At 35.3% G+C, this 25,285-nt stretch overlaps 1 protein-coding gene across 1 annotated transcript in view; it reads left to right on the plus strand.

Moving 5' to 3' along the window:
* Positions 1–281: 281 nt before the first annotated feature.
* LOC128671949 (NEDD4-binding protein 3-A-like) overlaps positions 282–25,285 on the plus strand; it is a 70,772-nt gene continuing 45,768 nt past the window's right edge. The window contains exons 1-2 of the mRNA XM_053748799.1: positions 282–505; positions 8,922–9,025. Coding sequence (XP_053604774.1) covers positions 8,939–9,025 — 87 coding nt within the window. The 5' untranslated portion in view covers positions 282–505; positions 8,922–8,938. The remainder of the gene's footprint in view (positions 506–8,921; positions 9,026–25,285) is intronic.

A 25,285-nucleotide genomic window follows, 5' to 3' on the forward strand; every position in this document is an offset into this window, starting at 1 on the left:
TTTGTTCAATTTTTTTTTAAACTTACTCTGATATTTGGACATTCTCTTGTACTGCCCAACACATGCCCGATGAAAGCATTTTTTATAGTTCTCGTAAAAAAATATTGAATTGTCTATATCGTAATGAGCAAGGTGGCCCGAGATGTCGAAAATTAGAATAATAATAAATGTGGGCGAAGTCTCCACTCAACTCAAAAAAAAGTCAAACTTGACGAGTGACGGTGTGTTGGCTCTTTCACACTTGCGAGTTTGAGCGAGAGAGCGCTATACAAAAACGACGGTTTACACTTTCATCCATTGAAATGCACGCGGCCTCCGTTGCGAGCGACACATGCCGGTTCCAAATAACAGTCAGCCGTCCGGGTCGGGTCTTATCGGCAACTAAAATAATAACTCGAAAAGTGACAGGAGCTGTGATTTTCTGTGCTTTGAGAACAGTATTAGTGATTGTCGAACTTTAACCGAAGAAAACTGGCACTGTATAGTTTATTCTTCCCATTGCGAGGTGAGTACTTTTACCAAACTCCGAAAATACCTACTTAGGAGCTTTTATTTTCAGAATGCTGCTCAATTATTTTATCTGTGTAGGTACTTACATAGTCAATTTAAATAAAGAATATGTTTTTTAAAATTGAGTCAAAAAACCTTTGGAACTTTTTCTGAGTATAATAAATAGCAGAGTTCACGAAGATGTTATTTATCCAGATTCCCAAAATTCTCACGGAAGCAACAAGTCTATCAGTAGGTAATACCCTATATTTTAACATCCTGAATACTTAATTGGATTGTAAAGTTTGTGATGACAGACATTGTCTTGATGATATCGGTGACTCGTCATAGAAACTACTGGACGTAGAATGTAGATGAAGTTTGGTAGTCTGGAATCTTTTAAAATACCAGCTGTAAGGATTGTTATCTCTCAATTACTAAGGGAGCTGTGCTTCGGGTTACAGCATACAGCTTTTATTATTTATTCGTTTCGTAGGTTCCAATTCGAAAGTTGCTTCGTACCTGGTAGTCAAGTAGGTATTGAACGTTGGTTTGAATACCTGGAATCACTTGTACCGAATATGAAAAAAAATGGGAATAGGTAATATCTATATGCCTACTATGAGTATGAGTAGTCTTCATGCTGGACTGGGAGCAAAATAAAAAAAAATACATAGGTACTTAGTTATGCCAGTTTATTCTCGCAGCTTGTAAAAGTCAAGGGAAAGAGCTATACTTCGGGAAGATTCTTCCCGTTAGGTGTTGGGATAACAACCTGTCAATACGTACCCGACTTTCATAACACCTGGCTCTATCTACCTCGCAAGGGATAGAGACGTGATACTGTAATAGAAGGGAAGTAGGCAACCGCGTAGTAAACCGCACAGTCAGTTGTACTAAATTTATGTACCTAAGGTACAAATGTGCTAATATATGTATCTAACTAAGTAGGTATGTCGCTTTCGTCTGTCAAGTGGAATTTTTAAGGTAAACTTATTTAGCATTGAAATTGTTTTCGTAGACTGTATGCATGTACTTATGTAGGTAGGTACACCATTTTTGAAAAAATATTGAAAATTTTAAAAATATATTATTGTACGTCGTGTCCGAATAAATTGTATACGAGTCGTCACAAACACTTGTAACCATTACAAAAAAACAATCGGCCATAACATTAAGTAACTGGATTTTAATTGCATATAAAAACATCACCTAACGTAACTAACCCACTTAAAAATAAGGTTGCCTTCAAAGGGTGAGAAGCAGATCTAGTCATACATGTTGCTCAAGGTCCAGACTAGACAGAGACTGGCGTCTACCTAGAAACTCGTCTGTCCATACCTTACAATGTAAGAAGAAATTAGCAAAAATAAAGTCAGATCCATATATAGGTATCCATAAACGTTTCTTTTATTGGGTCCAACTTTCTTCTTAAAATGTAAGAACAAGTTCTAGTTTTCTTAGATTTTATGTACAATGTTATTGAAAACACTCAATTCAAAAAACAAACTAAAATTAAACTAAAAGTGATAAATAGGTACCTACATTGATTAATATTTTAAAGGTACTGCTCTTAGGCAGATAATGTATATGGTTTGTTATTTATTGTTATTTTAACTCATAACAAAAAAGAAAAAAACCTAAACTATAAAACTAGTAATATTGTTTTGTTTCAATTAAAATTTTGAATGAAACATTATAAATAGAATAACACAAATAAATAGAATAAAACTCTTATTTCATTGCAACTCCCAAAATTCATCGCGTACCTATGTACACGATGAATTTTCGCGTCACTAATCAAAACACTACTTAAGTAAGTAGGTATACAGACTTCGATTACAGAATTATAAATTAAATGTATTCAGATCAATGTAGGGCTCAGACGTAGTCTATCCAGCAGGATAATTTGACATCACATCGAATATAATTTACTTCTATGGTACTTGACTGTACATCTTGGAGATGGTCGATGCTAAAAACAAATGCTCCAGTCTTCAATTGAACGTGCAGTCTATGAGTTATGGGCTATTTACAAACGATGACTTGAATAATCTAGCGCATTCAGAAAAGTCTGTTTATCTAAAGCACATTGTTACACATTTTTGTATTGTATAACAAACATACAAACAAGAAATCAGCGACTTGGCGACGTAAGTCATTACTCTTCTTCACCATTAAATCGAACTTGGGTTCACGACACAAAGGGCCTCCCTTTTTCTTCTATTTTTACATCGTCCAGAGCCTAGGACTTCACTGAATAGGCAACATTACTATTACCGCAGGGCTGTATTGAAGGCACACACTCATAGCTCTTCTAAGGCCAAGGTGTTTTCGATTTATGTTATACTAGCGACCTGACTCGGGTCATTAAAGCATCTGCAATCTTCCGAAATAAATTGTCTAAATAACAGTGAAAACTGCATCGAAATCCTTTGCCTGGTTTTTAGGAAGAAAGCTTAGAAACAGACAGGCGGTGGCCTACTGTGAATTGTTTGTTATTTATTCGACTTCATTGTGAAAATATTATTGTGATAGTATGCGATTGTTCCTACCTAGTGACCTACGCGTTTGTCCTTTTCTACTCGTGTCTTCTCACTAGATGGTCCGTCACCAAGACCTGTCCGAGTCCGGCTCTGGTGGCGGGTAGAAACGGGCACAAATCAGGGCTTATTAGCAGGCTAGATCATGCGATAGCCACAAAAGTATTGACAGTGTATCGGCCGCCCACGACTCGTGGTAATTATACTGCCCCATTGTCCCCAATGGGCCATAAACACGCCTGAGCTTGTGGCTTTATCCACACGTTTACTCAGATTCTCGAGATAAGTTTTCTGCACTGTTTTGTAGATCCTTTATTCAACAGGGTCTTAGAAAGCAAATATTTTTACTAAGTCTAAGTGTCTCTGACTCGCGTATGATAGTTTTCATCGAAGGAATACGATTTTGCAGCAGATATTGTTATAATAATCTCGAGATACTTATGCGGCATTGTGATGCAATTTTTAATCCTATCACCTACATAAGTAGTTATAAAAGATTAAAGACAAGAATTTACTTTCTAAAAAACAGAATAGTAGTTTGTAATCCTAATTTGATCCTGGAGCATAATAAGAACTTAATACACGGTATATAAAAGTATAGATGTGGAGACATCTCGGGACTCATTCATTATGTCGTCTTTTCATTACTAATGTACCTACTTTCAACAATCAATTTTGTAGTCTTGAAAACGTCTAAAATTGGTGCAAGAATCGGATGATTTAGGTGAATATGGAGATATTCAGACACAAACGGTCCTACAACACCTAAATCACCCGACTATTGCACTGTCAAGTGAATAGTGATTTCAACACGTTTGCGAACAAGCCTTTTGTTATATTTTCGTCAGGATGGTGATGACTCTTGCACCAATTTTAGACGTTTTCAAGGCTACAAAATTGATTGTTGTCGGAATTGGAAATTTGTGCTTTAGATTACAATCGTGTTTTTTATTTACATACTTAAAGGCAGTATAATATAAAGTCGCCTCCCGCTCTGTTTCTATGTAGGTAGGTACATGAGGTATTAATATTTCTGAAATCACCCACGGATCCTACGAGCAAGTGGTAATGGCCTTTGAACAGATACACACAACTTAAGTATATAGATTTCCTTTCCCTATATTATTTTGTAATTCATGTTTATTACTATTCCAACAACGGTCTAGCTTGGGTTAAGAGACTCCTAAGATCACGAGTCTGTACAGTCAACCACACATCACTTTACCCTATTTGGACTTCTATTCAGTGGTAATAGCGGCGAATTTGGAATGAAAGTGTGTAGGTTTTTGTGCGATCTGTATTATTTCGAGATAATCGCAGCAGACAGATGAGTCACGAAGGGGAACGATCGGCTGATACCAAAATTGACTCCTTTTGTCAAAACCGCCTCTTGCGCCACAGTCTGTGCAGTATCTTGGTTCGTATCAACTTTATATAAAAAGATGTAGAAATCAGAGTTTGTAGAGGATAAACCGTTACTGCTTTGAATTTAGAAAAGCTAGCATCATTCTCAAAATCGTTGTTATTTCTCGGATGAAAGTCGGTCGAATGAAAGATCGTACACATAGTGTAAACCTTGATAATAATTATGGGATGCAATATATAGAAACAATTTGGTAAACAATTAAAATTCAAATTATAAAGAGAAAAAACATATATTTTGTCGCTACTTGCATACCTACTTACATGACTATGTTTCCTCCATATTATCACTATAAAATATTCTCGTGTAAGCTACCATTCAAGGTGCGAATTAATTGATTTCTTAATACGACCGTTGCGTGTTGTAAAATCCGGCAAATTTGACCATGTGCCAATGTAATTAGTATAATAAATGAGTCTCACATATTTTTTAACGAATAAAGTAACCTAAGTATAAATGAAACTAAAAGTCTAGCCTTTTCTCCCGTAGGTACAAGGCGAATACATAGCCTTAGCGGCTCATAGGCAGCAAGAGCATTCCCAAAGAGGGTTGACGTCAGACAAACGGCCTATTGTTGACGTCAACAGGGAACAAACGCAGATGAGAAAAAGAGAAAAATGGAATGCCTTTTAAAATAATATTATTTCCTGGAGCTTATAACATTTTTATAGGTACTTCTGGTAGGTGGTCCTTTTTACAATTTAATGATATAAAAATCTGTTCTCGAACGTATAAGCTCTTGTAGTGCTTTGTCCGCCTTTTACGTCTTCATTATAACCACATGATAAGTATGTCACGTGGTTATAATGAAGTATAATACGAACGGATCAAATAAGCAAACAGATAACTAAATCAAGTAAGATAAGCATTTTGAGGTGATGTGATTCCCATGGGGCGAATGTCCGTTCATTCGAGTACTATTGATTCTATATTGTGATAACAACAAAGTTTATCGTTTATCGCCGCAGACCGCCAACGCCGCGGCGTGTGGTTCCCGCCCTAGGACCACAAATATTTTCAAAAAATATGAGTAAGTATATACAAATTTGTGTTAGAAGAAAAAGCTAAGCCTACATATTTTTCCGATATACAAAATAAGTTTTCCCAATTACATTCTCAGTTGTGACTCTTAAAATACTTGTTCACTTAAAAAATAACCTTTTTACTGGTTATGACATTTTATGACCGGCCACCTGTCTAGGTCAAGCCTCTTTGGGAATGCTGTTGTTGCCTATCAGCTGTCCAGCTGTCAAGGCTTTTTAACCCTTACTCGCCTCATATGACATCCGACGTGAGCATAATGTGGAAGTCCACACGTCATACATCGGATACGATATTTATACGCATTCAAGTTCATTATTATGTTTTTGTTATTATTTTTCTTCTATCGAGAACAAAGAAAATACAACGTTTCCAAGAAGCGTGCTTCGTTTAACTGTAGGAAACTAGTACACCCCTATATTTAAGGCGGCGTACGCAACTTCTTGCTGCGGGAATTTCTAGGCGGTGCATTGCTTGTGTCTTTTTTTTCTTTGTCTATAAAGATTTATTATTAGTTGCCAGCTTTTTCTAATAGTGTTTTTTTTTTATGACAAAGGAATTTTATTTTAGCTCTTATATGATAGTCATAATACCTTTAATAATTTATATGAATAAATACCTATATTCATGGGAAATTATTTTTACTTTCCTTAGCGATACAGCAAGTAAATGTTGCTAGTATTATGGGCACTTTTGAGCCTTATAAGGGCCCGACTTTTAGAAAGAAAGTTTTAACGAAGCTTGTTGCGGATATTTCAAATTCCATTAATATTATAAATGCGAAAGTTTGTGAGGATTTATGTGTGTTTATATATTTGTCACTCTTTCACGCAAAATCTGCTGGACCAATTGTTATGAAATTTGGTACACGGATAGAATATATTATCGTTTCATAATCATATAGAATATATGTAGCTCATATGGAAGTTAAAGTAGGAAACCGGAACTTGTGTTAGGCTCTGACGTTGAAGCTCTTAATAATAACAAGCAATCGTTTTTTGTACCTCAAAAAGAAACAGTTGAAGAAACTTCCATTTATATTTTCGCGGTCATCATCTTTATCTTCCTTACCTTATCCCAATGTCTGCTAGGTATAAAAAATATGTTTATCTAAATTATAATGTAAATATTATATATTTAACAATGTGGCGTGGTCACTATTTGACGTAACAAGCCTGATAGTACATAATTTAGCATTATAATCCTAATTAATATTATAAATGCGAAAGAAGTTTGTTACCTCTTCACGCTCTATATACTCAACCAATCTTCTTGAAATTTTGCATAGGTACATATAATTTGAAGTACCGTGAAGGATATGGGGTTACCTTTCATTCTGGAAAAATAACTGCTCCCGTGGAAAATCACGCGGGCGAAGCCGCGGGCAAAAGTTAGTGACTCATAAAATTCCTACGACAAAACTGAATTCAACAATAAACCTGTTTGATAATCAAATTAAGATCTAACTGCGATCTATACATCTGCGTTTGAATAAAGTTTCATTTTCATTGGCTCAATTAAAATTTTAATAGAAACAGTGACTTATAAACTTTATAGCACACCTGTACAACCTCAACCTAATGATAATTGGTTTAAAACGATGTAAATTGTTTGAAATTCTGTTATGATCATTGAATTTGCAGTAATATAAATAGGTAGTCAGTGATATTGTAAGTGCCGTTTAGAATGCAGTGTTTATAGGATGTTGTTTCAGTTATTGTTCAGATCAACGCTTTTAGTTATTGTAGATAACAATATTATCACACGGTTACTGGAAATATTATATAATCTGTGACACGGTCGTCTCTTGTCTGAAAGGAAAACTTAAAGTATCTAACTTTATTACGGCAGTAGGTGGTAGAGGTAATTTTGAAAGAAAAATATTATTCAAAGCAAATGGTGGCAAAATGTGCTGTGAGTTTTATTTTTTAATCAATCAACAAAATTTTAACCGCTGTTATCACTTTCTAAGATCTTTTGAATGGATGGAATGCATTTTGATAGACTGTATGAGCAGTCGAAAGTGAAATAGCCACAAACCACAAGAATACAATCAGTATATTGTTACATTACATATACCATAACGAAAATAAATTAATACACTACAGATCAAAAAGCAGCTAGACTGAAAACCAAAATCGACTTGAGACTTCAAAAGCCCCATGCAGCATTATGGTTTGGAAAAATCAAGAAAATAAATCTCTTTTTATCTCCGTATGTACCTTGTTTGTGTTCGGGGCTGTGACTGTGTGTGTAAAAAAAATAACCTTACTGTGCAATATCATCAGCGGACATGAGCAACCATGGTGGCTGAGGATTGAGGACCACGCTTTAGTTGGTGAATGCCGACGGTGACAAGGATAGTGTTTGGTTTCGCCAGCAGCAGCTAGTCTAACTATGGAATCGGGGTTATGGTCCAAGTCGTGCAAAATGTCAATAGGCCTCGGGCACTTTTTGGATCCCAGTGCTCACCAGACTCATCATCTCTCGAGGAACATAGTCGAAGGCCTAGAAGAATATAGAGTCCTATTCTAGGGCGGAATCACATGCCACAGAACAGACAGGCTTTGAAAAAATCCTGCACACCTGTACAACCTCAACCTAATGATAATTGGTTTAAAACAATGTAGGTATATTGTTTGAAATTCTGTTATGATCATTGAATTTGCAGTAATATTTTGCTAAAATAGGCTTTGAAAAAATGCTTTTGTAATAGGTACAACCTGGGTGAAGGGTGAAATTAATTACTCTTTCAATAAAATGTAATAAAACTGAATCAATCACATTCCAGCGGTGAACAAACGGCTGCGAGCCGTCCGTTTTATTACAATATTCATATAATAGAATCAAGAATCGCCTCATTTAGAATCGATACATAGCACACATCCGCAATCTCGTGATAAAACCATGTTTTTCTTGTTTGCATTCCTAAAACAGAATAACATAAACCTCGAAACCAATAAATAATCGTTTATGATACATTAAAATATTAATTTCTCAAATACATCTATGGTATTGTAAAATTGATGATTGGCACCAAAGGTCTTAGTAGTGGTGCCCTAAGATTATCTTAGGGCTACTAAGTCCACCTCTACTTAATAATTAATTAATGAACATGGTACATATAATGCGTTATCAACATTATTCCTTAAATATGCTGATAAATTAAACATACATACATTGAGTTACGGTGACCACTTTCCATCAGATGTGCCGCATTCCTATTTACTTGTTCAGTAGTATAAAAAAAAGAAACTCTTAGGCCATGTTTGGCTGTGCGCTTTATGGTGGAATTGACATTAAATTGTGACAGCCCATCGCCTATGTAAAGAATTTCAAATTGTATTCTATCAATCTATGTTTTTCTCCCGCTCTCAAATCATAATGCCAGACTTAAAATTAAAATCAATGTTTTATTGTTTCAGTAATGTTGTGTTGAGCCATGGGTCACACGGAAGACACCGGGGGCTCTCCGGATCTTCCCCCCCTGCCCCCGCCAATCCAACCTTGCAGTGGTTTCCTCGGAAATGTAAGTTTTCATATATTTGATTTGGATTCTTTCGTTTATTTTTTATTTGACACGTTCAATTATCACTTCTCGTTCTTTAAAATCTGAGTAGGTACCATGGAATTAATAGGTACTCCGAACGAAGTACTTACTAAATCCACGGTAGGTACAACATCATAGTTCATTTTTTTTACGTATAAAAATATAAGGAAGTCCTCAATCGACAACAACGCAGTGAGAATTAGCGAAGTTATTGCAAAGTTCGTTATTTTTTTCTGACCTCTTTAGGTCAGGGCCGGGTGATAAATAAACAAGTTTGTGACATTAAATCTATGTTTATTGTTTTTTAATTCATTCGGTTATCGATGGAACTAGTTATTGTAACGATATTACTATTCGGAGGCATGATATCACTGATATTCAGCCGTTTAGCGCAACATCTCTTTTTTCATATTTGTGAACTTTACCACGACCCAGACTAAAGTAATATACCTAGTTATGTTAGCTTTTGTTGTGTTCTTCCTACAGAAACAGTTCTTTTTTCCGGCTATTTCCTTCTCCGTACTCTTATCTGCATGCAAAAATTTCAATGTATATAATTTTATTTTGACTGTATATTCACAATTTTCAAGAAGATTGGTTGTGTAGATAAAAAGTGAAGAATTAAAAATAAAGAAATCTTTTGCATTTATAATCTAAGTCAAGATAATTAGGATATTTAAATATATCTTTACTTATCTAAATCTTAAAGTAATTATATCTTAGAATCTACAAATACCAATTAACAATAACTAATTTTATCATTAAGTTATGTCATTTGTCGAGGTCGCCTGTGAAACAGACACTGCAATTTTACTCGACATAGAAATAAAACCTTCAAAGAGTCTTTAAGCTGTTCTCTGTTGATGTGCTCTGCCTTGGGGTTCCGTCATCGTCATAACGTCGTACTGAGCCTAATAAGAGCGTAAGCCCACTGTGAAGCGAGCAATTTATGGTCAGGAGATTGCAACACAAATTAAATACGGTACAGAGTTGTAGTTAACTAGTATTAAAAAAATATATTGCGGGTAAGAAAGCACAAAATATATATTTATATTTATAGATTAAAATTTGGATTAATTACGACGACGTAGCAATACTTTTGATATAAATCACATAATGTTCTTTAAATTGGTCTGCCGTTTCATCTTCATCGCTTTTTGCAAAGGAATTCCTTCCCCTAGTATGTAATATTGTGTGTTTACTTTTGTGATATTGTGTGTTTTGCCTTTTTGTGTCACACTAGTGTAACTAAATGGTGTGAAATCAGTTGCGTACTGCAATGTTTTGTTGTAAGCTCAAATTTTTCGAAACTATCTCAAAAATCTGTAAAAATATTCTTACTTTAAAAAAATCATCATCAGTCACCGTGTCTCAGTTAGCTGATTATATCTACGTATATCGCAGTAAGATAGAAAAAGCCTTAGTGTAATTATATCCCTAGGGATATTACTGCTATATATATATATATATATACTATTCTGTGCCACATGTGTATTGTCTTTATTTTATGTCAGCTCTACCTTACCCGAGTAATCTGCTCTTACCGGAGGGCTTTTTGCAGCGTAAATTGCAACCATTTGTGATATCTAACAGCGTTTAGGCTTTAGCAAATCGTTATAGAATCATATTACACGTTGTAAATACGTAAACGAGGGTAGGATTTACGGATACATATGGTTGTATCATCACAGGGAAGTTTGGTGTAAGCTGATTTAAGTCACAAATCTACAACTGAGCATGTCGTCAACATAGGATCATACCCGCTGAATGGCATCTGATTGCCAGTAACGCGATTCTTTGATGTAGCATGAATGGAAATGACCGCCCACGTGGTAGTAAATGTTTCCAAGGATATGAAACGGTCAAAGCTCAACACAGAGACAACTCAGGACAGGGCGGGAAGGCAGGGAAGAAGAGAAAATGACTGAAATCTATCGTGACCAAATCTACCTTCTTATTGTCGAGTCGGAATGGTTATCAAACAATTTTCGACAATGACAATGATTTTGGCTCTTTCGTTGGCCTCGATTAAGTCCTCCATCGGTCTATCATGTTAATTTGATTAAAATAGAAAGAATAACGTTACTCACGGTGTGATTATCGAGACGCGCATCTAATATTTTTTCAGCAATATGGTCGAAACAACAACTTTTTCAAAACTAGTGCAACTCGGTCTAATCACTTAGAGTGAAGTACCTACAAACGTGTGAGTGACCCGTATTTTTTATTAAAACTATCTAAGTACCATATTGTTTTATACGTACATTACTCAGTAAATTTATCTGTATCACTGTTCTCATATGCTTACATTCATTACATATATTTTTTAAAGGTACTACTTACCACAGACTTATGTATTATAACCTCAAGGTACTTGCACAATTTCATGTCTCTACTTTACAATGGATTGACACCTTTATACATTGTCGCCGGGTCGTTTCGGCACCCCATACATCATGCCAGATTATAGCATATTAACCCGTTCGAGAGACAAGGCCGCGTCTTCGATATGTCTTGATTTACGCATCACTTTCGTCGCGATACCGTTAAAGCAGCGTTTCCCAAACTCAGCAGGGTCACAAAATAAAATACCGGGTGGAGCGCGATCGTTTTGCGGTGGTTCGATGGAACCATGCTGTCTGCTAAAAGAGACTTATGTAGGAGCTAAAAAATTTTTTATAATTTAAATTCGAATGATTTCGTGAATGTTTAAATTTTTGAACACAGACTTTAAGTTGCAGCGCTGCTCGCTTATATTTGTTCGAAATGGTTATGTGGAAATTACTGGGCAATTTCAGAACAATGTTTGGGAACCACCGCTTTAAACCTCTTAACTGGCCGATAGGTACGAGGAAAGTCGGCGAAGCAAGACGGATGGTCGTTGCTTAACTTTATGGTAATGCCCGATGGACCGCGTGTGAAATGGAACGTACCAGTGACATGCTCGCTTTATAGGATTACCCAGGGGGCCCAGGCGCTCAGAACTAATCTAATTTATATTATAACTGCCATCTCAACTATATCGCTGAAAAACAGATTTTAAATGCGCTGCGATTATTGTTTATGACGGTGCTACTGATATTAGTTCCTTATCATAAAATTTTTAATATCTTTGTTGTTTTCGTTACTACGTATGTAACAATATACTTAGGTGTCTAACTAGTCTATACTTTTAACATTAAAAGCTGGCGTTAAATATTTTTGTCATACCTGTAAAATAATTTTAGATTACCTAATTTCACGAGACTTAACTCCATTTTCTTTTTATCTTCTTGGCAATCGATGATGACTGATGAACTGATGCATTCATGCATAGTTCAGAATGTTTATTAGATAAATAAGAAAGGGGTTTGTACAGTCAACAGCATATCAACCTACTTAAATTCATTGCAAACTCGTTGCTATTACCGCGCCATAGTGGTTCATGCAGGGGTAACTTGATGTGCTGTTGACTGTACACTGTATCACTTAACCTATAGATTATCGACAGATTACTTGTCAACGTTCTTAGGTAAACCCTATTATTTTGTTTTACTATAATAGCGTTGAATTAATATCTTTTTAAAAGGTAACTGAACATTCTACACAATCGCATGGAACGTTAATTTTGTTTGTTTTTAATCACGATTTTCTCGAAATAATCAATTATATTTTACTATCAAGAGTATCAAGTTCCCTGTAGATTTAGCAACGTCCGCGACGCTAATTGGCACCCTTCTCCCGTTATCCGAGGTTAATCTCGTGTGTAACGAAACATGACCGACTTTGCTTACATTTAAGTATATACCGGACAAATTAAAAACATTTAACTTATCTAAATTCAGATGACTTTATCGTACACGTATTTACTATACTTTTCGCCTGGACATTCAATTGAATATCGCTGAGTGCGCTGGATAGGTAGGTACTAGTTTTTCCCATGGTGGGTAATTCTAGTTTTTCTATTTAAAATGGAAAACTACATACGTTCAGCATCCTCATTGAACTGAAGAACTGCGAATTAGGATATTGGTGCCAATGGTCTACTATTGGAATTGCCTATCTTACCAATATTCCTTGACACAAAAACATTTTATTGTCTATTTTCTTCTTCGATGTTCTTTTGATCAATCGACAAAACAGATAACTTGCCTTTACAATTCATCATCATCTCGGTCACAAGAAGTCTACCTATTGCTTGACAAAGACCACTTTCGAGAAATGGCACAAAATCAAATTGATCTACAGCAAAATGTTCTTATTCAATATAATTAGTTTACTTTTTACGTCTGTTGTACCATTTACTTGGAACGCTACGCGCTGCGGTTACTGCCCTTTTGATTATCTATTTTTTGATGGTTTAAATTGTATATCCATTTTTTTATTATATCATGCTTATGAGAAATTCTTCAAGGGATATTTACGGCATATAGACGAATAAAAAGCGATTGTTTTCACTCAATTCACTCTTAAGACGGCCAGAAAGAGATAATACGGACCCATATTCCGTCAACGATTCTCGAACGCATGATTCATACAAGACACAACTTTTTAAGCTCTTTTAAAGCCGTTTTAAAGCTCATTCATGAATGTGAATGGTAACTGGCGGCACTTCAGACATGCGTTTATCCTTTTAGCACCTTAAAATTACCGAGTTTGTTGCACGTAAAATGAAATGCAACAAACTTTCACCTTTTTTATGATGCATGTTCACTACAGTCTCGAACCGTCTGAATTTTAAAGGACTTCCTTCCTTTGTACTCTAAAGATTTACGAAATAAATATATTTTAGGAAGTTCCTACGGGGCTTTTTGGCTGCTGTTTGAATCCTCTTTATTAAATAAACCTAATCACAACACTATAGTTGTATTATATTGCTGTTATTACAATAAATATAAACGCCACAATTACATATTTGTCATCTGAAGTCGAGCTTACCTGAGGTTTTAACAATAGATGAGAAAACAACATAATGACAAAAAATCTGGACAGAAGTATCGAAAACCGCGCAATGGTGACCCTACTTCGACGATGCATACAAATTTACAATGTCGCATACAAATTCAATGGTCTATACGCTTGAATGTAACCTCCTAGTGTCAATTTTAGAACGTATCGTAGGTGGTTCCTTGTTCAATTCCACAGAATAAGTAAAGAGGATTATTCTCAGGTACATGAAGACAATACAGGGCAGTACCCGGCTGACCTCTCGATGATGCTTATTTGCCTTTTATTTTATAGAAACAGGCGCAACGATCTAGCCACGACAGGATGTTGAGGAAAATGGAGTCTAGCCGGAGATAAAGCTCGTAAAATAATAATATACTTTTATTTTCAAGGAAGATAGTTTGATGACTTCTTTTGCAAATAGAATTTGATCGTTTTAGATCAGCGCTCATTTTTAAATTTTTATGAACACATCTTTTTCCTAAAAAAGATTCCGGCTGGAGGGAAATATTGTAAATTCACTGATGTCTGTATTCTAGTTGCCACTTGATGGCGGTAGTAGTATAAGTCATATCAGTTGCTTTAGGAGACAGACTTGAATAAAATCGGTCTCCTAAAGCAACTGATATGATACCAGTGTTGGCAATGGGATAGGAAAGTACTATTTCAAATTTGCTTTGTGTCTTCCATAATTTTCATTAATTTTAAGGAAATTATTCGTAGATATCTGTTAAATGTATATTAGAAGTTGATTACATCGTCCCATACTCGTTTTATTTTTCTATACACACAGATGCTGCTGGGCGGACAAATGTTGCGCACTCCAGTTTTATTAAATGTTAATTTCCTTTGATTGAGCGCAGAACGTGTGAAGCTTATTCTCTATATTGTCCATGTTTTATGATGTAGGCTGAGAGGCGTTGCTTTTTGTGAAATAAGCTGGGGATGTATTTAATATTCTCTCGCTTTATGCGATGGGTACTGAGATTTTTTATCGGTAATTATTGGGTGAGCTCGGAAGTATACTGTATCTTTGTAGGAAAACAATACATATAATATTTATACGATGCAGCAAATATTTTTTAACACTTTCCTAGATCCACTGTACCAACTGGTTCAGAATGCGCGAGTTTAATAGCGTATTTTAATTCAGCGAGTTTTTTTGCCCACACTGATTCATATATTGTAAAATATTTTATGCTGGCTATTTTACCAAAATCGAAATAGTGAATATCTACGGCTTATGGTGTCGTACTTTTATTGTGTACCACTAAACGCTAACTATATGATGTTTTTTGACCGGAAATCAAGTAATAAACTAATAATTCATGCTGTAAATCAGCTCTGTGGAAATCGGATTATATTTATTGGTATCAATGGAGTTGCAGGAAAGCGTTTCGTTCCACTTAGCCGGCCGAATGTGGAGCATCGCATAGCCCCGGCTATATTTCATGGGCTGCGTGGGCGCGGGAACACAACCCACTGGCTCACCACTGCAGAATAATGAGAGTCTAGACTATACACAGAATATAGGAATCGTCATAAATACTTAGGTAGGTAAATTAGGACAAATCACACAGATTGAGCTAGCCCCAAAGTAAGTTCGAGAATTGCGTTATGGGATACTAACTCAACGATACTATATTTTATAACAAATACATATATAGAAAAACATCCAAGACCCGGGCCAATCAGAAAAAGATTATTTTCCATCATGACCCGACCGGGGATCGAACCCGGGACCTCTCGGTTCAGAGGCAAGCACTTTATCACTGCGCCACTTAACAGCGACACGCTTCGTCATTACAGAAACTATGCAACACGCTTCGCAACATATTTGTATAGGACTTTATTTTGTCTTAACCTTTTTTGTAAGTCGAAACGTTGAGGTGGGCATTTAGACAGAGAAAGACATATCTTTCATTTCGCGCTTACAAGAAAAATAAAAATATGTGTGTGTATTAAAAGCACTGAGAAGAAACGAGACGAGCGCTGAAATCTTTTGTCCCTCATCACGTGCCAAACTTGTATGAATGAGCCGTATTGGCAATTTGTATGGAAATCTTCTATCTCATTTGGTTACATTACACTTGTCAGTCATCTATATAGTTTTCTTTGGCTGGATGAAGAGATAATTTGAAGTGGAAATTCTGTGCTCTGTTGATTATGTGCGCAGGCGCCTGCTGGCTCTGCACCACAATTCCATCTAATTCAAGTTATCTAATTTCATTCATCATATTATTTATACACTAGCTTTCGCCTCGGAGCTCGACTTGTGAGAATAAGCTAAGGCTCCCATCGATCATTTACATCGATGGATACATAAATATATATGTAACTATTCAGAGAAAATAAATGTATAGATACGAGATCGTTTTCTGATATATCTTGAAAGCTATCGTCGCGCGGCTAGCATAATATTATAACGTTTTTTACACTATAAAAAGATAACGTTAACATAAATACTAAACAAGCGCAGGCACAAAAACAAAATGAACAATTCCAAGATTAAAATTTTTCATCCAATTAGCTCAGCGAGGCCACCGCTTCCGCCAATCGGTTTCCGACATACAGCAACATACACCAATAAAAACATATAGTAGAGCGAAACTAGGCACATAAGTTTCAAGTAGTTCCAATAAGTTTGTTTAAAAAAATATCTTTATATATTTTTTGACAAACAGTAGGCCCTGAGTCCAACGCAGTTCTCATGCTCACAGAGCGTCGTGTAATCTTGTAATCAAAATCCAACAAGCCGGCGACTTTTCTAGACCAAACCACAGATTACATAATGAAAGGACCGTTCCCATGATCTGTCATCGAGGTCTAATTGCCAATTTGCTTTGCCTGTTCGTTTGCGATTGAAGATAGAAAATCAATTCAGTTTTATATTTTAATTCTATTTCATCCCACGGGTGTTTTAGGCGACAAATTCTCGTTGTTGTACAGAATCTTTGATGTGACTGTCGGCAGAGCAACTCGAACATGTAAGTAGTAATCAAACATAAAACTATTAAGAAGATAGACATGAAAGATGATAGATATGATAGACAAATAACTTCAGAAAAATATAAAGTAAAAAAAATATATATTGTCTTACACTGGGAGCCGAACGCAGGACACTAAACACGTATTTTTAAAAACTTCATAAAATTTTACGAGTATTTCGAATTCGTAAACATAAATCAAGGAAATAAAAGCCTGAACTCGCAAAGGTGAACGACCGACCTTAATTTCTTTATCTAACGGACGTAATATGCATATATTTGCATGAAAACACACGTGTCGTAGACCTGACCTGTCTGGTCTAGACAATTTAAGAGACCTGCGAACATCGCGCCGTATGCTAAATACACGTATGTATGTATATGGCTGAGCAATATAGGTAGTTAATGGGGCTGACAATGCTGTCGAAAAAAGGTGTAATAAATTAATTCGTAAATAGTTAGTTATAATAGTTAGTGCAAGTGCAAGTTGATAATAATCAAGGTTTTAATAAACAAGATGATAAAAGAACGAACAAAAATGAAGGATTTTTTTCTTTTACATATGATTCTGCAAATAATATTTACCTTATCCAGATCTCCTTTAGCGTTAAGGCATTATTTGATTATATTGATTTTATTTATTTCAGACCTTTAACCTTGTAATCATTCAAATTGAAGAATAGACGAAAATAAATAAAAGATAAATCAAACCCTTTACCGTTTGTAAAAGAAATTAAGTGATAGGTACTTGAAATCAATAATCTGAGTGTGGTGTTTTGGAATGATCTGCCCACTCAGATACAATAAAAATAACAAAGCATATTTTGTAATTCAATCAGACTTGAGGATAACATGCTTTCTCAAACAAGACAACCCTGTCTGCGAAGTGTGTCATACGGTCCCTCGGACCTGCCGATACACTTCCGCACACCAACAAACCCAAACTCATTGCAAATTCACCACTATTACCACCGAATAGAGATCTATGCAGGGTATCTTAAGCACTAGACTGTACTAACACCGAATCGCAACATCGCCGTGTAAGCCAAAGTTTACGCGGGCATCCTAAGTATTGCTATTACTTTTCCAACTGACAATTTCCCACGGCTGTGCCCGGTAAGTAGTGGTCATGACACGTGAAAGAAATGATGATTTTATGCTTGATTTTGCTGTGGTAATGTGTTTTATTTTGACTATAACTTCATGAAATAACCTAGGTATTTTTTTTCTTTTTTGTTGATCATGCTTAACCTGCAATGCATTTATAATTTTTTTTTGACCAAAATTTAAGAAAATATGTTCTTATCACTGGAATTGTGTCCATCTGTTTATATATTCAGCCATCCTTTTGATCCTCGGTTTTGATCGTCGTTTTATTTCGTATCGAGTGAAAAATTTGCATTTTAGACTTAACATTTCAAAAAACTTTTACAACGTGTACTTGTCTAATTCATTATCTAATATTGTAACATCGCGTCTTTATAGACTCCATAAAATAATAATTTTATATGTATTACCTTGTAATCATTCAAAAACTCTTTGTTATCCAACAAAGGTACCTAATTGTATCAGCTATGAAATATGACTTACATAGATCAAGTAGCGAAAGTTTAAATTGGCTGTTATCTGTTCTGTTAGTAAGACATGCCGACACAACCTTTATCCATGTCAGATGATACAATGGAATTAGTTTCGGTCGGACTTACGCAAGATGATGTTTTCGACCGCAAATTGAACAAATCATAAATAATACCAGAACAATAATTGAATGCCACAAACTAAAATTTCAGGTTGATCGCTTCGTTATGTTTTGACAGTAACTTTCGCTATTCTTTGAGGCTTGAAAAATCGTGGTCCATCGCAGTCCGAATATGGACCTTATTAGGTTGGTTTATGAATATGAATTTTTGGATGTAGCTATCGAGAGGCAGTGAAAGCGGTGTTGAAAAAGCTTTGTCCATTGTAGAGGACAGTATGAGCGATACTCTATATGAACTTGCCGATGATTGATTGCAGAACGAGCATGGTCCGTCCCTTTGTATGTTTGCACTGTGACATAATAGTATTTATTTCGCCCTGCCATCTCTGGTCTAAATATTACATTTAGAAATCCGAAAGCACTTCCTTCTTTCATACATGAAAGAAAGTTTCTTGGTATTCCATCTTTGTTAGATACACATACATTGAGATGAATATTATTATGTAATGTACAGAAATGTATTTTGTGTTTTCGTTATGTAATTACTTTTTGAGTCATGATCCATGATTTATTGATGATTAAATTTTGCCTCCGAGTTCGTCTGCATTTATTTCGTGCATCCGCTCAAACTTATTGTCAATACTCGGGTTCTAAGCAATGTATTGCGATGAAACCTACGCCAGATTTTACGTTACATTATCTGTTATACAAATGTGGAAATCGCATCAAATTATATCCAGTAGTTCAACCGTGATGCGCGAACAAACATACAAACAGACATATAACAGACAAGAAATAAAATGTTATGGCTTCTATTAGTCCCGTAAAGATCCCCCATATTTTTTAAAATATCTTCTATGTACACCCATAACCTACATGCAGTTTTACTATAAGTAGGACGAGGAGAGAGGCGGGCAAAATCCTAATGGCTTTGGTTGGTGTAAGTGCATATTCTAGTTTTCTAAACGTAATTAGTCTTAACAGACTGTATAGTCAATAACAACAACATACTGTTACATTTTACCCATTTATTTATTAGAGGCCTTAGATATTGTTCCTCCCTTAACCCTGTTATGGTAAATTCGTTCCGATATTTTTAATCTTCCCCTTTCTACTTTAATTAAATACATGGTCATAAGGTTGTTATCTGTCCGATTTTATTTTTTTCACATGTTTTTCCCAAAACGAATATCGACGCATTGTCAACAGGTTCTGCGAGAATTCGCGCCTATTTTTGATTTGAAAGTTCTTTTATTTATTTAATAATTTATTTATTTATGACCAGACAACGTGACATATCCAATCGACAACGTGCATAGACAATGCAGCAGGCCGTAGCAGCAAGCTCGGCAGAAACGAGGGAACTTACACTTTCGCGCCATTTTTTATTCTTCTTGACAGCGTGTGTTTTTTTTTTAATTTATTTCTTTTCGGCCGGTTCGACAGCATGCATAGACAATGCAGCGGACAGTGGCAACAGGTTCGGCGTGAAAGCCCAGCCGCGGGCTGTGGCTCACTGGGCCACCACTATGAAGGTCATGCATGCCAGCGAAAGTCTTGTAATTGTTCGAATCGGTCAAGTGCATGGAAAGTGTAGGTGCGATCTCGTGTTTTGGGTTTTTCAGTAGCCACCTTCATTTTTAAACGCGAACGGTTTCGAACAATTTCCATACTGAACGAAATTGCAAAATAAGAAACAAAAGAAAGATAAATATTACTGAAGTAATCAACGGAGCTGAAATTACTCGATAAAGCCCTACTACCGTATACCTACTTACCAATTTAGTGCTGTCATCGGAAGGTTGTGTATTTGCATCAAATGTTTTTATCGGAGGGTTGCTTTTTGTGTTCTTTTATAATTTCGCTAGCTTCATTTTCACGAATTGAATCTTCTAAAAACCTTGGTGTGAAGCAACTAGTCTAGTAGAATAACACAATCCTGCATAGAATGAGATAATACCAAATGTAGCACGTTTCTAGACTTGACATATAGTAGCTTAAAGTTCATTCAAGTGGCGGCACAGAAAATATATCTATCTTGGCAGTGACACCAGAAATAATTGCCCACGATACCCAAACTTATAAATGAAGTGAGCGTGACTAAAAATAAAACTTGTACAGAAGAACACAATAATGTAATCCTAATCTTACCTATCCTATTCTATTCTAACTAATATTAGAATTACGAAAGTATGTTTGTGTTACGTTTTGTTTTCATGCTTTTAACCATTCTTCTTGAAATTTTCCATAATTGTAATAAATCTGACTACTCATATTCCGGAAGACTAACTGATCTCGTGGGATTTTTGATTATTTGTATCAGATGGTTTTATGGAAGTATAAGGTTTGTTTGTTTATCAACGGGCCTACCTACTTATAATTACCTACTCATAATCAAATATTTGACAGATTGTTTAATTATATCTTTACTAATGTTATTTGGAGATAGATTGAAGTCTCACGACCTTTCAGCGAGTGAGTTACGTGGAGCGCGTTGTGTATGCGTAAAATTCACATGCACAAGTGCACAAAAACAGACTCATTGTCTAGTGTCTGTGGTGGCCGGAGTTACAGATCTGGTTCTAGAAGTGAAAACACCACATGAGTTTTTTACCCCAAAAAAAATATTTTCTCTCTGCATCACCTACTGGTTGACTGGTAAAAATAACATCAGCATGTTTTTGTAATAAAATTAAATAAATGAGTTTAATTATAAATTAAAATACGCCTTTATTAGCAGTATTTCTTTGAAAAAACTTAAGAGCACAAGGTTTTAAAATTCTAAATTACTTAAGTATTTTTAATCTAACAATATTTCAGGGTGTTTTCAGAATTATAAGGACGCTTGACGCGGCTATCGAAATTCGAACAATTAAAAAAGACTTTTCTTTACCGCATTAGCAAGGACATTCATGAATATCAGTATTAAACGACGTATATAAAAAATATGTTTTTTATGTAATATAAAATAAATAAATAAAAAATCAAAGTCGTTTCAAAAATAAGGCACTTCCAGTAAACGTACTCCTAGTTTGATCTTGAACTTAGTTTCCGCATTCGTGCTTTGCACACAAATACAAGAGTTTATTGTCTATTCTGTTGTGTCTGTCTGTACGTTTGGTATGTAAACGATATATTTTACGGCTATTGTGATATAACACGCACGACAGGTGACTAAACTTACAGGTAATCGATATAAATAGTAATTTATTAATTCAATGTTAATTTATGAGTTTATGACCATCATAATATCTGTCAAAGTTTGACACCTAGTGCATTACACTACAAGTTTTAAATTAAGTACTTATGAAAAACTAGAATTCTGTCATTTCCTTTGTATAAAAGGCTCTGCTAAACAAATACCATAAATTGTCAAATAATCTAGAATGTTACCGAGAGAAGTTTCAGTTATTATAACCGAGGTTTTAAGAAAAACAATTTTTCAGTGTGAAAAAGAAATATTTAAATTACAAGACATCAAACTTTTTTTAAGTATAATAAATCTTCTGTATTGTCTCGATAACCATTTATCAACCGAGGAAAAGGGTGTGCAGGGAAATTCTGAAACAATGGGTAAAATTAATAGATTTAATATACTTTTTTAAGAACACTGTTATTTAATCATTTAAAATATTCTATTACTGTAATGAACAATTTCTCACGATTTCTTTGTTTCTGGTGTGAAATATATGTATTTTCAATTGAAAATTAAAGGTCTATGCTGTGAACTTGTGGGAGGAAGTAGGAAAGGTGTAATTATTATTTTATCTACAATGATACGATAGAATATTAACAATATGGGAACACTTACGAGTATAATAGAGAATGTGTAGGAGTGTGGAACCTCAGACAGAAACATGTTCACCGGAATCACGTTTCGCTGAAAAACTTTTAGAGTGTTTCTGTAAGCTGAAGTAAGTATGCATATTAATTTAGTAAGTTTTTATTATTATTACAAACGCGTGAAAAGAAAGAAATTTTGAAAAATTATAATGCATTATAAAAGATTTTGCATAATTTTGCGGGCTTTGTGTACTTACATTGTAATGTATACATAGATTCTAATACAGTAAAAATGTCTAAAGTATTCCTTCAAACTACATAAGTAAGTACTTTTAAATTTTTAAAAATAAGTTTTAATACATTAAAAAACTAAAAATCTTTATTTTACAAAAATGTCATTTTTGACACAAGTTTCTATTGTCGTCATTAACACCGCGTCACAATAAGATCATTCGGTGAAGATGAACACAATTAGGTGAAGAATTCGTTGGGAGTCGACTCTGTACGCCATAAGGTCATGCTTATTATAATAATGATGAAATTGAAATTACATTGAAAATTGATAATGAAAAACATTTATGTAGGTGAAATTTAACTGACAAGATCTGATTACAGACAGACGGCGCTGGTGAAACTAAGTAAAAGCTTCCTAAAAGTACAGTTTCATCAGATGTACTAATCACTAACCCATGAGAATCAGCGGGCAAAAGTTAGTAGTTACATACAGTTATACGGCTGATATAGCACTGTTTTACGCCAAATGTGGTGATGGGGTGAAAGGCGAGCTTGCATCGGCTTGTCGTGACTCTCCAGACCCTCAGGTACAGCCAACCGCATGTCATGTTGTCCTGTCTCGACCTTTATGTTGCGGTAATAGTGGCTTCGCAGGAAATTTCGGTTCCTTGGTGTGTTCTGACCGTGCAATGCTGATACAGTTTCATGTTTATTTCTTTCATTTTCGATATGGTCAGAGAAATTCGAATATGGTTGGAAGGATTTGCGTTAAAAATAATTTAGTACTTAGAGGAGCTCAATGGTTGAGACATTCTCACAATGAATTATCGAAAATGATCTTGAGCTCCTCCGTGCTTCGGAAGGCACGTTAAGTTGTTGGTCCCAGTTGTATTTGCAGTTGTTAAAACCCGCCAGTCCGCAATGGCCCCGCATTATGGTTCATGACTCATACTCCTTCCTTATCCATCCGTAAGGAAGGCTTGTGGCCCACTAGTGGGAATGTTGAAAAGGCTTTGAAAATTGAGAAACTGAGAAATTATCCCTAGATATTATTTCTGAAGAATGTGTTTGTGGTGTGTTGCTAAGTATGGCCTTAGCCAAAAGCAACCAAACGAGCTTATTGTTACGAGTGGAAGAATTAACCATGAGTTATTGAAGTAACTGAACGCTACTAAGAAATGTTAAGTTATGTTACTTCCCACACCATTGTGATTATGACTAAATCCAGTTATGCTCTTTCCTTCAGACGAAAGCCTAATTAGTTGTGGCGTAGCTAAACTTGAGCTAATAGCATATTTTATTTTAAATATTTTATCGTCTTTATTTTTCCAGTTTAAATTATGGAGATCAGCTGAGCATAAGAACTAAAGATATCGTAGAGAAGTTTATATTCTGCAGGTGATCAAAATTAAAATAGTCGAATCGATGAAGAGGATGAACATAAATTATTATTTTTGACGACTTCATAGTCGGATCTGTGAATCTTGCCAAGAAATGCATATAGAATGAGCTGAAGCTCACTGAAGCTACTTCCCCCACGCTTCGCCACCTCATTCAGTTCACAAAAATTGTAATTGTTAAGTTGTTTGTTATTCCGAAGGTTTGATTCCCAAAACGCGAGATTGTACTCTGTTTTCATCATTGGTTTTGGATAACTTATCAGTTATATTAGAACCTAAGAGCCATCTATAAAATACATCACAAACATGATATCACGACCTCACCTCATCTTTGTTATAGGAAATCAAATCATCATCACATGAAACTCCCTACTTCCTGTGACGTCTCATGTTTACCAATGTAACTCCAATATCATATACATTACAAAAACATTATTAGATTAGTAACGTCACACTACGTCGTACCCCTCCATATGTGACATAAGTTTTGGATGGTCCTTATCCAATTTTTTTTGACCCTATGACACAAACTTTATGTTTGGCTACACTTGCAACACATGCGTTTAAATTTGTAGAAGCCAAAGAAAATGATTTATTGGTGCACCGCAAAAAGGGTATGGTCCAATCGCCGAGGTCATGGGAATAGGGCTTCAAAGTACTCCGCAGCACTGGCACTCTGAGGCTCCATGGCACACTTTGCAAATTGTTTAACGGACCTCGTATTATAATATCCATATTTCAGATTGCTTGTGTATATCTAGACTGGTAGTTAGTGTGTATCAAATGGATTGAGTATTAATTGTATCTATGTTGTGCGAAAAAATTGTGCATAAATTAAAAATAATATTAGAAAGATAAACAACGACGGTCTTATCCCAAGTAGGGATCTCTTACTGTCAACCGGAATTGAGAGGACTGTATTGTGTATCTCAGGTATACAGTAGGCAAGTTAGAAGTACATGTTTAAAAGCAGATAAGGGTGGTGTAAACAAAATGTGGATATAAGGAAATAGCAAATATATAAATCCGAAAAGCAAATTAACAAATTCTATCACGAAAATTTCGAAAGTAATAAATAGATTCACTCACTCGCTTTTTAGATACACGCATAACAACCCCTTCGGTCATGGTTAAAATTATCTTCAAAACGAAGTTATCGATATTGCTTCTCCCCATCGTCTTAGTTTAATATTGTAAATACCTTTCCTAC

Source organism: Plodia interpunctella, chromosome 8, assembly GCF_027563975.2.
Source record: "Plodia interpunctella isolate USDA-ARS_2022_Savannah chromosome 8, ilPloInte3.2, whole genome shotgun sequence".
Lineage (NCBI taxonomy): Eukaryota > Metazoa > Arthropoda > Insecta > Lepidoptera > Pyralidae > Plodia > Plodia interpunctella.